Here is a 12708-nt window from a genome sequence, read left to right as displayed (position 1 = left end):
TAGGATCTGCACCAGTTTCAACGCAAGTTAGATACATAAGGCCCAATGTCAGTGTGCATCTGTAGGCTGAAGGAATCCCTGCTTATAGAAAAAGTTTGCTCATTGGTATACAGTATTCATATGTTCCAAACGTAAAGCTGTTCTAATGTCCTCACCAGAGCCTTGGCCAGATGGACCATACCACATGCAGTGATGTGGTTGTTCCTCAGCAGCAAGACCTTCACACCTGCAGTCTGCCGCCTCAGACCATCGCACAGCTCCTCAAAACCTGGACGGTACAACAATACAAAACAACACATGACATTATGGTAATGAATAGCAAAATATGTTCAATTTACTGGCTTGTGTATTTTGCGTATTAAAGCTAAATGACACTGACAGATGTTCAGTAGGAGGGCTGCTGCAATGCTGCGTAGGACTAGTAACTATGAAGAAGGTAGCTATAGTCTTCACCTTCTCACATCTTTATAGAAATTAGATCAAATTATAGCTGGACCTCTGCAAGACAGTGTGACAACCCCACCCACTCTATTCACCTATCACTGCTGGAAGCTGCTGATGGGCAACATCAGGTAGGTCATTCTCTACTATGTGAAAACTAAATAATGTAAATGAGGAACATTTAGAATTGACAAAACTGTTTTGCATCAGGTTTAAAGGAATGTTGTCAGTGGCAATTGCTTTCTGTCAGTGAGCGAGATGAAATACTGATTCAGCATTCCTGCTAAATGAATAGATAAATATGTTTTGGTCTGCGACAAAGAAGAAGATCCTACCAGCATCTGCTATAGCATTGTTGCTGAGCTGCAGTGTCTGTAAGGTGGTGTTGTAGCGTAGCATGTCTCCTAGCTGCAGGGCGTCCTGGTAGCTGTTCAGCAGGTTGTTGTTCAGGTGGAGCTCTTGCAACCCCTTGTTTGATTTCAGTGCACCAACTTCACACAGCAACACAAGAGAAGAGTGCTCAAAAGATGAGGATACATTACTCTGTTAAAGAGTTGACATGACTCGAGAAATAAATGAGTTTAAGAGAATCAAGTGAGAACTAGAAATACCCCCCTGGCGGTAGCATGCCTCCGTGAGAAATACAATTCCAGAGCAGTGAATTTACAGTTGTGGTAGGCAATGCCTTAAAGAAGGTGAAGCTCCTAAGAAGATACAATATGGTACAAGGTCAATGAGAACTGACAACCTCATGAGGCATGAGGTCCCAGTGACCTTGAACTTTGACCTCTGGCCATCAAAATCTAATCAGTTCATTCTTGAGTCTTGAGTGGATTTTTTTTGTTGCAGAGTTTGAAGAAAATCCCTCAAAGCGTTCATGAGATATTGTGTTCACAAGAATGGCCTGGATGGAGATACGAACAACGAATGTATGGACTGACGCCTAAAAAACATAATCCCTGTGGCCCCCTGGCTACTGTCGGCACGGAGGCTTAAAAATATGATGGTAACACAACCATCAGCAACCAAGTGAACAATCACAAATCAGTGTGGTCACAAGCTAACCACTAGCTAGATACACTGTGTCTGTTGGCAGAACATGTGTCAAATGAAGGATTGGGAGGAAAATAGGTAGGTGGGATGCGAGGGGTATGTTATACTTACAGTTGTATTGCTCACTAAGATTGCAGTAAGTGACTTGAATTAGGTTGTTTACATGTAAAAAAAATAAAAAAATGCTGCCAGGGTGCCCTGCTAAATACAATTTCTTTGTTTCATTTTGTGATCATAATTAAGAAACAACAGTGCATTGGTTGCTGATGTAAAACTATAAGGGGGCCAGCTCCATTCCCCCACCCCCCATCCCAATTAAGACATATGGAATTTAGTTTAGCATTTTTCTTTTTTTCTTTATCGATATCAGATACTATCCATCGTAGCAGTGTACTCGTGAGTGCCAGACACCAGTCCATCCATCACAGCAGGGAATGAATTGCTGCCTCCTGTAATTACCGCGGTAAAGATCAAGAGGCACTCACATCACCGTCATAACATGAAGTAGCCATTGTTGAAGCCACTAGCGTTGTGACTCCTCGGCACTGCACACCTTTTACAGAAACACCTGTCAAATTTCAAGGCCCCTCTTCATCAAATGTCAATGCGTGCACCATTGTTAGAATCTTCGCCCACATCTTTATTGGGCTTTCGGTGAGAAAACATCTTGTATTCATGAGTGTTCAGTGGGCAGTTCCCTGTGGTATTTGTGTGTTTAATGTGTATACAGTGCTGCGGTACACATGTGTTCGCGTTGTCTGGCGCCCACGCTGCCCCCTTGCATCCAGAATCGATGGCGCTAGATTTGATCCAGCCTGGTCGGGGCTGCATGCGGAATGCCAACATTGTCATCAGGCACAGTGGGAACCAAATGTTGGGAATCGTTGGGGATTGATCCGGTCGACTACCACCGCTAGCGCCCCAATCCAGCAATCAGAGGCTGCACTCCGATCGAAAGGCAATGATCCTCAGCTGGGACCACCCGCCGAGAGGGGCGGGGGGCGGGGGGGGGGCAGGGGGGAGGGAGGACGAGGTAGGGCTGAGAAGAACCTTAAATATCAAAGAGATCCAGGAAATGGCTAAAGAGCAGGTTGCTGTTGGGAAAGAGATGGCAGCATACTGCGTCCATCCATTCTGCTTCTGTCCCCGCTGAGAGCTCTTGTCCCGAATGGAAGGTCAGAAATAGCCATTCTTTTAACATGTCGTTTGAAACAGAAGCATTTTTATTGTCATTTATATTATTTTCTCATGATGAAAATGAATATAAAGTGAGAGAATGGCTTTCTAAATTTTTTAATTTTTTGTTGTTTTTGGCCATACTAATGACTGTTAGCTGCTTTTTCTCTATCTAGCTCAGCACTTTTAAGGTGGATTCACTAATTCTGGAGAATGCTTTTTGTCATAATCAGTGAATATCTCCTCATGAACCGCTATCTCTTTGTACTGTGTGCGCGCTGAAAAAGAAAATCTGGTGTTAATACACAGCCAAAGCTCTGTAAACTGGTATGTAAACAAAGGGGGCCCATGGTAGCTACCAACAAGCCCGTTTACATAGCCTATAGGCACACACACAGTACGGACAGGTAGCAAATCGTGGGGCGATATTTACTGATTTTAACAAGCGTTTTCCACTACTCGAGTCACTACTCCTCCTTTAAGTAACATGTGTTGTATTTTTGTCCATGCCGTACGTACGGTAATATTTTGTTTTATTTTTGTTGTATGTTTGTGCTCCATACCATGATATTATGGACACAAGCCTGAAATAAATCAACAAATGAATGAATAAAAATAATCTCTATATGCATTTTGGCCATGCTAATGACTACTACTGCTATATCGCTATCTAGCTCAACACCTCAAGGATATTTTTAACTATGCACATGAGTGTGTGTGTGTGTGTGTCAGTGTGTGTGTGTGTGTGTCAGTGTGTGTGTGTGTGTGTGTGTGTGTGTGTGTGTGTGTGTGTCAGTGTGTGTGTGTGTCCATCCATGTACAGCACTCAACCCCCCTTTGAGTGTTGTGCTGGCCCGTGGTGAGTGTGTTTTGTATTTGTGTATAATTGTCCAGTAGTTGTTCATTTGTGGCTATTAGGGTTCATGTGACCCGTCAGTATCTCACTTTCCCTGATTTCCTCATCCATCTCTATCGCCACGAATACTGTTCAAATACACAATAGTTTTGTGTTGTTTTATTTAATTTTATCTTTCCAACTGCGCTGTGGGCCAGAGATAAACGCCATTTTGATTCTGATGTATGTCTTGCATATATCAGAACTGAGAATAAAAGACTTTGACTTTGACTAGCCAATCACAGAGCAAAGCCCTTGTCAGAGTAATATTGCTTTTCTTTTCTTTGTTTACTTCAAACTACACTTACGTGGCTAAGTGTTTGTATGCTCTACGTGTGTGTATACAAGTTAATGTGTGTGTGTGTGTGTGTGACATTGGTTTTTCAATATGTGTGATAGTGTGTCGTCGTCAAATGTAAAATGATTTTAAAGAAAACTGTGCTTTAGAGACTAAACATACCTCCGCCTAGTGTATTGTGAGTAATATCCATAAGCGGGTGTGTGTTTGTGTGAATTTGTGTGTGTATGGTGTGTGTGTACTTGTGTGTCCTGGCTGCCAGAGCCTTTATAGATGTGTGCAGCGGTGTGTAAAGTGACAGGTAAGAGATTAGGCCTCTAATCCGGGTCCAGACCTGCAGAGAGGGTCACAGGCCAAAATCTGGTCCTGCTGGCCACACGACACACACACAGTCGTGTTTTGATCACTTCCGAGGACATTACATAGAGTAACATTCATTTCCTGGAGACTTGCCCTATCCATAACTAGTACTTGCCTAACCCTTACCTTAACCTAAACCTAAAGTCTACCCTTTAACTTAAAGCCAGTCTGTTCACCCTATAATGCAATTATTAACGTTATGGGGACTTCCATTTAGCCCCAAAAGGAAGGCAAGTCCCCACAATATCACTGTAAAAAAACAGAAAATGTCCCCACAAGATGAGTAATACACGCCCACCCACACACACACACACGCGCACACACACACACACACACACACACACACACACACACACACACACACACACACACACACACACGTCTTGACGTCATACCCAGTGTGTATAGAGGCATGCCACTGAGCCGGGCATTGTGAAGGTGCAGCACTGTGAGCCGGCTGGTCAGCAGAGCTTTAGACAGACACTGGGCCGAGTAGTCTACCACGGGCACGTTGCACACATCCAGGCGGGACAGACGCACACTCTGAAACACACACACACACACAGACACACACACACACACACACACGCACACGCACACACACAGACACAGACACAGACACAGACACAGACACAGACACACACACACACACACACACACACACACACACACACACACACACACACACACACACACACACACACACACACACACACACACACACACACACACACACACACACACATAATTTGATTGCAGAAATGAAATCAATACAAACAAATTCACAAAGAAACTGTTTTATCAAAGCAGCAGAATGTTCACAAAAGGAGAGAGAGAACAAAAGAAGAAGAGGACTCGTAGTGAAGGAGCTTAAAGGTGGAGTCAGTGAATCTGGAGAATGTTTGTTGGGATTTTGGAAAATAGATCTGGTGTTAAAACACAGCCCAGGCTCTGTAAACTGGTATATTCACAAAGGGAATGTAGTCAGCATGAATAAAAATGATTTAAAAAATGAATAAAAACTAGGGCTGTCAAACATTTTTAATCGGATTAATCACAGGATTCTGTGGATTAATCACGATTCATTTTATCATTCGAAATATGCCCGAAACATTTGAATTTTCTCTGTATATTGTTGTATGAACGGAAAGATGAAGGACAGAAGGTGGATGTGTACATTTAAAATTTGTATTTTTATTAATTGAAAATCCAAATGATGGTTTTAATACTGAAAATAAATTTAAATCAAACTAAAATATATACCTACCACACCATAATTCAATTGGTTTGTCTCTTTACTATGTCTTTGGGCAAATATAGGATAGGCTATAAAATGGCATTTATTTGGTGAATCTATAGGTTGTGCATTCTTGAATACAACTTGATTACAGTCCGCGGTGTGTGTGTGTGTGTGTGTTTGTGCCAGGAAGCCGACGTTATGTTGATGAAAAACTGCAGACGTTTGTGTCCTCGCGGGCTCTGAACAGAGCGGACAATGTTTCTCCTCCTGTTCCTCCCGACATCAACTGTCACCCACGGCAGTTGATTTTATATAGGCCTACTATCTATGTCCGCGATACAGACGTGACCGTTAGCAGTTTAAAACAAGGCATGGCTGCGCGCAGCTACTGATCCTGGGTCAGCCATAACGTTAGAGTGACTGTAGTACAGAGCCGTTGCGATGCACGGGGCGGATCATTCTGCACATGTGTTAATTGCGTTAAAAAAATGAACGCGTTAATTCCAGAAATGAATCACCCTGCGTTAACGCATTAATTCTGACAACACTAATAAAAACACAAATAAAAGTTATGATACAATTTGAAGTTTAGATTTGTCCCGTTCCCTCAACCTGTTCCCACATTTACCAGACAGGAAGAGTCAGTAGCGATATTTGGACCTGGGCCCATTCCATTTCTCACCTCCCAGCTAGAATCAGTTAAGTCTTATCTGTGATTCTGAAGCTGTGTTTGTTCAATGTGAAGAAACGTCCCGCCCCCTTTTTGCTCAGCCCCAGCGTCTCCAATCCAATCCATGTAATAATGTGCAACAAACTCACTTTCTAGGATGTACATTATCCCCCAGAGAGAAAAAGCCTGCAAGAAAAAAAAGATTACAATTCCAGTTGCGTCAGCCTCCAACCTGCTTTATCAAATGAGCCAGGGCCCTCCAACATGTTGTTCCCATACCAACGGTGTCGGAAATGTCAAGATGGCTTGTAGATTCATAGTACAAAATCATATCCAGCAACGACGACGCTCCCTGCAAGAAAAAATAGTGAAGGAAGAAATAAAAAATCAAGAAAGCAAGGGCGCCCCTTAAATTTGACAGGAATGTTATGAAGTTATTTTGGTAGGAGAAGAGAGAAAAAATCAGCCTTTAATCTGATACAGTGGCGAGGCCCTGAATATCTATTGGAAATTGGAAGACCAAGAAGATGAGAAATCAAAAAAAAAAAAAAGTTTTGCTCATAAAACTCACATTTTCTTCCAGTCTGGCCGCCTGCAGATTGATGGAATCGAAGTGCAGCGATTTGAGGACGGCTTCCAGAGCTTCGCAGGAGCGCTGGTCTAATCGCTCACCTTGATAAGAGGCAAAGGCAATCAAACAACAAGGTAATTGGGATTGCTGTTTGCTAACAAGGCAAAATTGCACAGCTCTTTATCCCTTTTTTCTGAAAGAACATTCCAAAAGAAAATCACCAGAGAAAAAAAATTCTTTATTGGCAAAGTTGTTTGTGTGTGTGTGTGTGTGTGTGTGTGTGTGTGTGTGTGTGTGTGTGTGTGTGTGTGTTTTCTTTAAATAAAGTTCACAGACGATGATTGGACTGATGTGAACGCTCCAGTGTCCATTGTTTACCGACCGCTGCAGAGCTCTGACAACATTAACATATTCTATTGTAGACACCAATTTCCAAAAAACCTTTTAAATGTAGCCTGATTACTTTACCTCCAAAGCATATTGCATTATTGTATAAACATATACATAAGGATTAGTAGTTCTGTTTATTTTGACGTTTCTTCACTGCTGCAAAATATCTGAACAGTGCTACCTTCACTATTCAACTTTCACCAAATATATGTGAATTGAACCTTTACCTGTTGAAAGCTGCTTTGCTCCTTCTTAATATTGTGTTATTGGACGTGATTATCATGGATCACTGTTAGCCTTTAACGTGATTCCATATAAAGCGTTCCTCCACCATGGCCCATGTTTCTTTGAAAGTAATCACATACCTCCTGTATGTTTGTTGATACATTTAAAGGTGCACCATGTAACTTCGGGTGTGTCAGAGAAGTCAACATTTTCTAAGGTATTATTCTCATAACTTGATAATAAACAAACTTTGCTCACGGGAAATATGTGATCCCTGGAACACTGTTTGAAGTTAGAAAAGCTTCCTGAAAAGTTACTGTTTCACTGTTGTTGTTTACAGCAGCAGGGCCCACCGTTTGGTCTACACACACACATTCTAGTCTTACTTTCGGTTCCAGGTTCCTCGAAATAATTAGATTTTGGTTTATGATGATAGAATTATTCAAAACTAAGAATTATATGTAGATAAAATAGGTTTTGTAAACTGACTGCAGGCTATGCAAATGAAAACCAAATCGCCCTCCACTGAAACTGCATAGTGCGCCTTTAAGGAAATGACAGGTTCAGATTTGGTAACCTGATTGCAGCCCTGATCACAGGAGTCACACTACAAATCAAACTGTGACTGATCAAACTAATCCATGTGACTTTTAACACTCCCTCTCTCTCTCTCTCCCTCTCTCTCTCTATCCCCCTCTCTCTCCCTCTCTCTATCCTGTGTTTCTTCTTATCTCCCCAGCCAAGAAGGGGAAAATGATAATTACTATCATAATTATTTCCAAACTGATTTTTTTTTCTCCCTGAGTAATAACAATATAAGCTGAGGCATGGCAGAGGATGTGTTGGGGTGTGGAAGGGAGAGAGACATCTGAAATCCCATATCAATGTTTCACTTTAAGACACCGTTATGGATCTGACTTTGGAATTAGGACTGGAACCAGGATTGGGGTCAATTTAGTGTAAAGGCTACCAATCCAATTCAGCTACTGGTTGTACAGTGAAGCATATACGATTAGGTTAAACTTAATCTAACGGCTACATGATGGATTAAGGGTTAATTTAAGTAGTTAGTTAGGTCAGTTAGGATTACGCCTACGGGCCGTCTATAGCCGAAGGTCGGGGGCAGTTGTCCGTCCGTCCTGAACCTTCTTGTGAACGCAATATCTCATGAACGCTTTGAGGGATCTTCTTCAAACTTTGAACAAATGTCGACTCTGACTCAAGGATGAACTGATTCTATTTTGGAGGTCAGAGGTCAAGGTCACTGTGAACGCAAACTCCCATGAACGCTCTGGGGGATCTTTTCTTCAAATTTGGCACAAACTCACACTTTCACTAGAGAATCAACTGATTATTGTTAGAGGTGGAAGGTCAAGGTCGCAGTGACCTCGCGTATTGTGAACTCAATGTCTCAAGAACACTTTGAGGGATTTTTCTTCAAAGTTTGAACATATGTGGACTCTGACTCAAAAGATGAACTGAATAGATGTTGGAGGTCAAAGGTCAAGTGTTACTGCAACCTTACATATTGTGAGGTGGCAGACCATAGTGTACCATAGTGTTGCTTCTTAGGAGCTTTACCTTCTTCAAAGCATTGCCTACCACCAGTGGACTTCCAGCGTTTGAACTTCTGCATCTGTAATGCCTACCAGAGGCATACAACCACAGGCTGTATTTCTTGTTTGAATTGGGATTTGATTTAGAATGAATGAATGTAAGGGCCACATTCAAATTTGGTTTAGGTTTTGTTTTTTTGGATCCGTGGTAAGAATTGGTATCAGATTTGTGTTTCAGATTCACAGATTGAGGTTTAAAGTTCAGTGGTTGATATTATGATAGGACAATGGCCAAAATAAGAATCAGGTTCACAATGTTTTTTTTTTGTTTCAATAAATTGTATTTCATTTATTGCACAGGCACAGTTTGATTTTGGGTTAGGAGATTGGGTATTATTTGTTTTGTTGGTGATCTGTGTGATCCTATGTTGTTTCACACATCAACTCAGTTTTTAGAAAAACCTGAAAAATCAGGATCAAAGTTCAATCATCCCGCCCCATAGATTCCAGTCACGTCGTCATTGTGAAAGCAGTTCTCTCCACCCAGGGGTTTTTTCATGGCAGATTTCTGCATTGTGTTTTTTGAAAAACAAAGAATAAGCACTCATTTTATTCAGTGAGCTGATTTCACTAAACCTACACACTTGGCTTGGTACAGGTCAATGGGACTAAATCTAAGTTGTGTGTGTATGTATGTGTGTGTGTGTGTGTGTGTGTGTGTTTGTGTGTGTGTGTGTGTCTGTGTGTGATACAGTAGCATATATATATATATATATATATAGTTATTACATAATTGCACTTTGATTGAATATGTAAAAAAAAATCACAAAATTCCTTCAGTGTATCAGGGAATGTCCCAACACAGTCCTCAATCATATTTAATAATACTGACGGAAGTGAGGCGTTCACAGTGCTTACCTTTAAGATCCAGACATTTCACACTGCCACCTACACACACGCCCTGCTGAGAGAGAGAGAGAGAGAGAGAGAGAGAGAGAGAGAGAGAGAGAGAGAGAGAGAGAGAGAGAGATGCAGGAGGTGTGAGGGAGAGGCGCTAACACACACACACACACACACACAAACACACACACACACATTTGGCACCATCCTACCCTCCCCAGTCTCCTTTTTATACCGCGCGGCCCCTCCATCCATTGCCACCCTCTTGTACGTACCGGGGGTTTGATATCAGGGCTGGGCTTATTGGAAACGCCAGAGCATGAATTATGAATTTCACACAGTTTACCGCCGCCGTTGATGGTGACACGGCGTCCTAATTAACCAGTGTATAATAATTAGAAACAGCTGGTCATCAGTTGATGTGTTCATTTGCCAGAGCGCAGTGTTCCACATATACATCTAATTTGACTGCATCAATCACCGGAGGAGGCAGATTTTTATGCGGATGGATGGTGAAAAAAACAACACTGATTTTTTTTTTCTTATTATTCTTCTACTTCTTTTATACAATGAGATTGTGTGACATGAGCGTGTCTAACATCTGGCATGAGAGAAATCCCCCTCGCTGACAAGGGACCAACATATTTCTTAGGCACTGCAGAAATTTCAAAATCAAGTATATTGGTCTAATTTTCAGTCAAAATATCTCATGACACTATAATATAAGACACAATCACCTAACGAGCCACGTTTCAGTGAGAAATAAGGGAATTGTAGGTTGAATACGCTTGGTTTGATAAAGATGATTACAAGGCATGGCTTACTATGACACACACACTCTTTCTATTACTAGTAACAAATGCTCAATGTGAGTATTACAGATATGTCTTCAACATATATCTTATCTTAAAATGCTACAATATCACTCATTAATGTTTGTTTGAAGTATTATCTTAAATGTCGAACGCTGCCACTCATCAATTATTTGAAATGAGTTAAATTACACTTGGATTGATGAGAGATGACATGGACAAATCGGGGGAAGAATACTGCTTTTGAACATTACAGGCGTATTACGATACATAACACTTCCTAATACTAATAAAATATAGCTCAAAATGACTTTCCATCTGCTCACTTCAAGATAGCTTCTAACTTGAAAGGCTTAAATATTGCATCTTATTGAAATAAATCGTCCATTGACAGATAACAAAAAATAAATAAATGTACTTATTACAAGTGAAATACACCTTGTATTGAATGTTTTTTTATATATATAATTATTATTTTAGAAGAGGTTTTCTTTCCCTGTGTGTTAATAGTATTGTGCCCTGAACTTTTCCTTATCAACTCTGGGAGATATTTAAAGGTGTAGCATGAAAACTGAATAATTCATTTAAATGATCAGCTATATTGAAAGCATTAATAAGGGAGCACATACGTCCACCAGGGGGCCCCAAAAGTGCAAATATTAAATAGGAAGGTGTCTGCGGTCTGTCTGTCATCGGTATTTTTCCCAGGAAGGAATTTGAGTTTCATTTGAATGCTTTTAATCGTAGTACTTTAATTGTACTTCCATTCATTAAAACACACATTTTAAAGATGCTTGCAACTGTTCTGTTGCATTATATTGTGTGTTGAAGGCCCCCCCGACAAGCAGTTTCTTACCAAAGTCAGAACAGAGATTTTCTTTTTTCTTGCATAGGAGGGATGTCTGCGTTGTTGTGGTGTATTGCTGTGCACTAATCAAGATGAAGTAACATTTAAAGCAGGAGTCAGTGATTCTGGAGAACGCTTGTTGTCAAAACCCCCTTTTTTTGTCAAAATCTGTGAATATCTCCTCATGATCATCTACCTGTATGTACTATGTGCTGCGCTGACACAAAATACCCTTCAAAGCCTTCATAATCACTTTCATTTGCTTTCATTGCATCATTTGCCTCTTAAGCGCTCAGTCCTGAAATCCACCCTTTGAACTGAATCAAGAAAATCGACTAGAATCGGAAATTCGTTTTGAATCCAATCGTGACCTCGAGAATTGGAATGGAATCGTCCAAAAGATTCCCAGCCCTTCTGAATCGCTGCCTTCTTTCTCTCTTCTTCTTCTTCTTCTTCTTCTTGCGTCCTCTCTCTCTCTCTTTTTCTCTCTTGTTGCTACATATGATTCATTGTTCAAAGGGACAGGGCCAGTACAAAAGGACTTGGAAGGCTTTGAGAGCAAGGCGGAGAGACAGACAAAAAAAAAGACGGCGGCCATAATGTGTGCTCCTTCTGAAAGAATTAGACGGATCAATGGGACATGAATGGCACTATTTATGTATACAAGGGGCTGCTGTGTAATTGGTATAGAGGTGGTTGAAGAATTGCTATTCATCTTAAACCGAGACACACACAGACACACACAGACACACACACACACACACACACACACACACACACACACACACACACACACACACACACACACACACACACACACACACACACACACACACACACACACTCAAGCTTAAATGTGTCTACATGCACATATTTAAACACATATACTGTGTGAGAATGTGTACGTGTGTGTGTATATAAGCATAGATATACATTTATATACAGTATATGTCTAGTTGACATATTTTTTCATTTCTGAAAAAATGTTGTTGTATATTTCACCCTTTCATTATGATAGACTGGAGTCTTTCAATAATTGGCCATTAATCCACAGTTGAAAAAAAAAACATGGCCCCTTTGTTTCTTTATGTAATAATTCAATTCAGATAATTCAATTATTTTTTGAACCTCACTCTTGCTCATTCTGTGTGTAAACATTGGCCCAATGTAACTGAACTGTAGCCAACATAAGTCCATGACTGACATACTGCCATGATTTGACCTCATATCATTGAGTGTGGTTATTGCCCTAACAAGTGACCTACTGTGACTGT

General features: G+C 40.9%; 1 protein-coding gene across 1 annotated transcript in view; it reads right to left on the bottom strand.

Moving 5' to 3' along the window:
* The window catches only part of LOC307262018 (protein phosphatase 1 regulatory subunit 37), a gene marked incomplete at both ends in the record, with an annotated part of 59573 nt that overhangs the window by 34148 nt on the left and 12717 nt on the right, over positions 1 to 12708 (bottom strand). The window contains 6 exons of the mRNA XM_080042748.1: positions 156 to 268; positions 777 to 932; positions 4619 to 4766; positions 6366 to 6485; positions 6705 to 6805; positions 9794 to 9839. Of these exons, the coding sequence (XP_079898874.1) occupies positions 156 to 268; positions 777 to 932; positions 4619 to 4766; positions 6366 to 6485; positions 6705 to 6805; positions 9794 to 9839 (684 nt within the window). The remainder of the gene's footprint in view (positions 1 to 155; positions 269 to 776; positions 933 to 4618; positions 4767 to 6365; positions 6486 to 6704; positions 6806 to 9793; positions 9840 to 12708) is intronic.

Source organism: Ammodytes marinus, assembly GCF_949987685.1.
Source record: "Ammodytes marinus genome assembly, chromosome: 15".
NCBI classification, from domain to species: domain Eukaryota; kingdom Metazoa; phylum Chordata; class Actinopteri; order Uranoscopiformes; family Ammodytidae; genus Ammodytes; species Ammodytes marinus.
The sequence above is the reverse complement of the archived record's forward strand: the minus strand, read 5'-3'. Positions and strand labels throughout refer to the sequence as shown.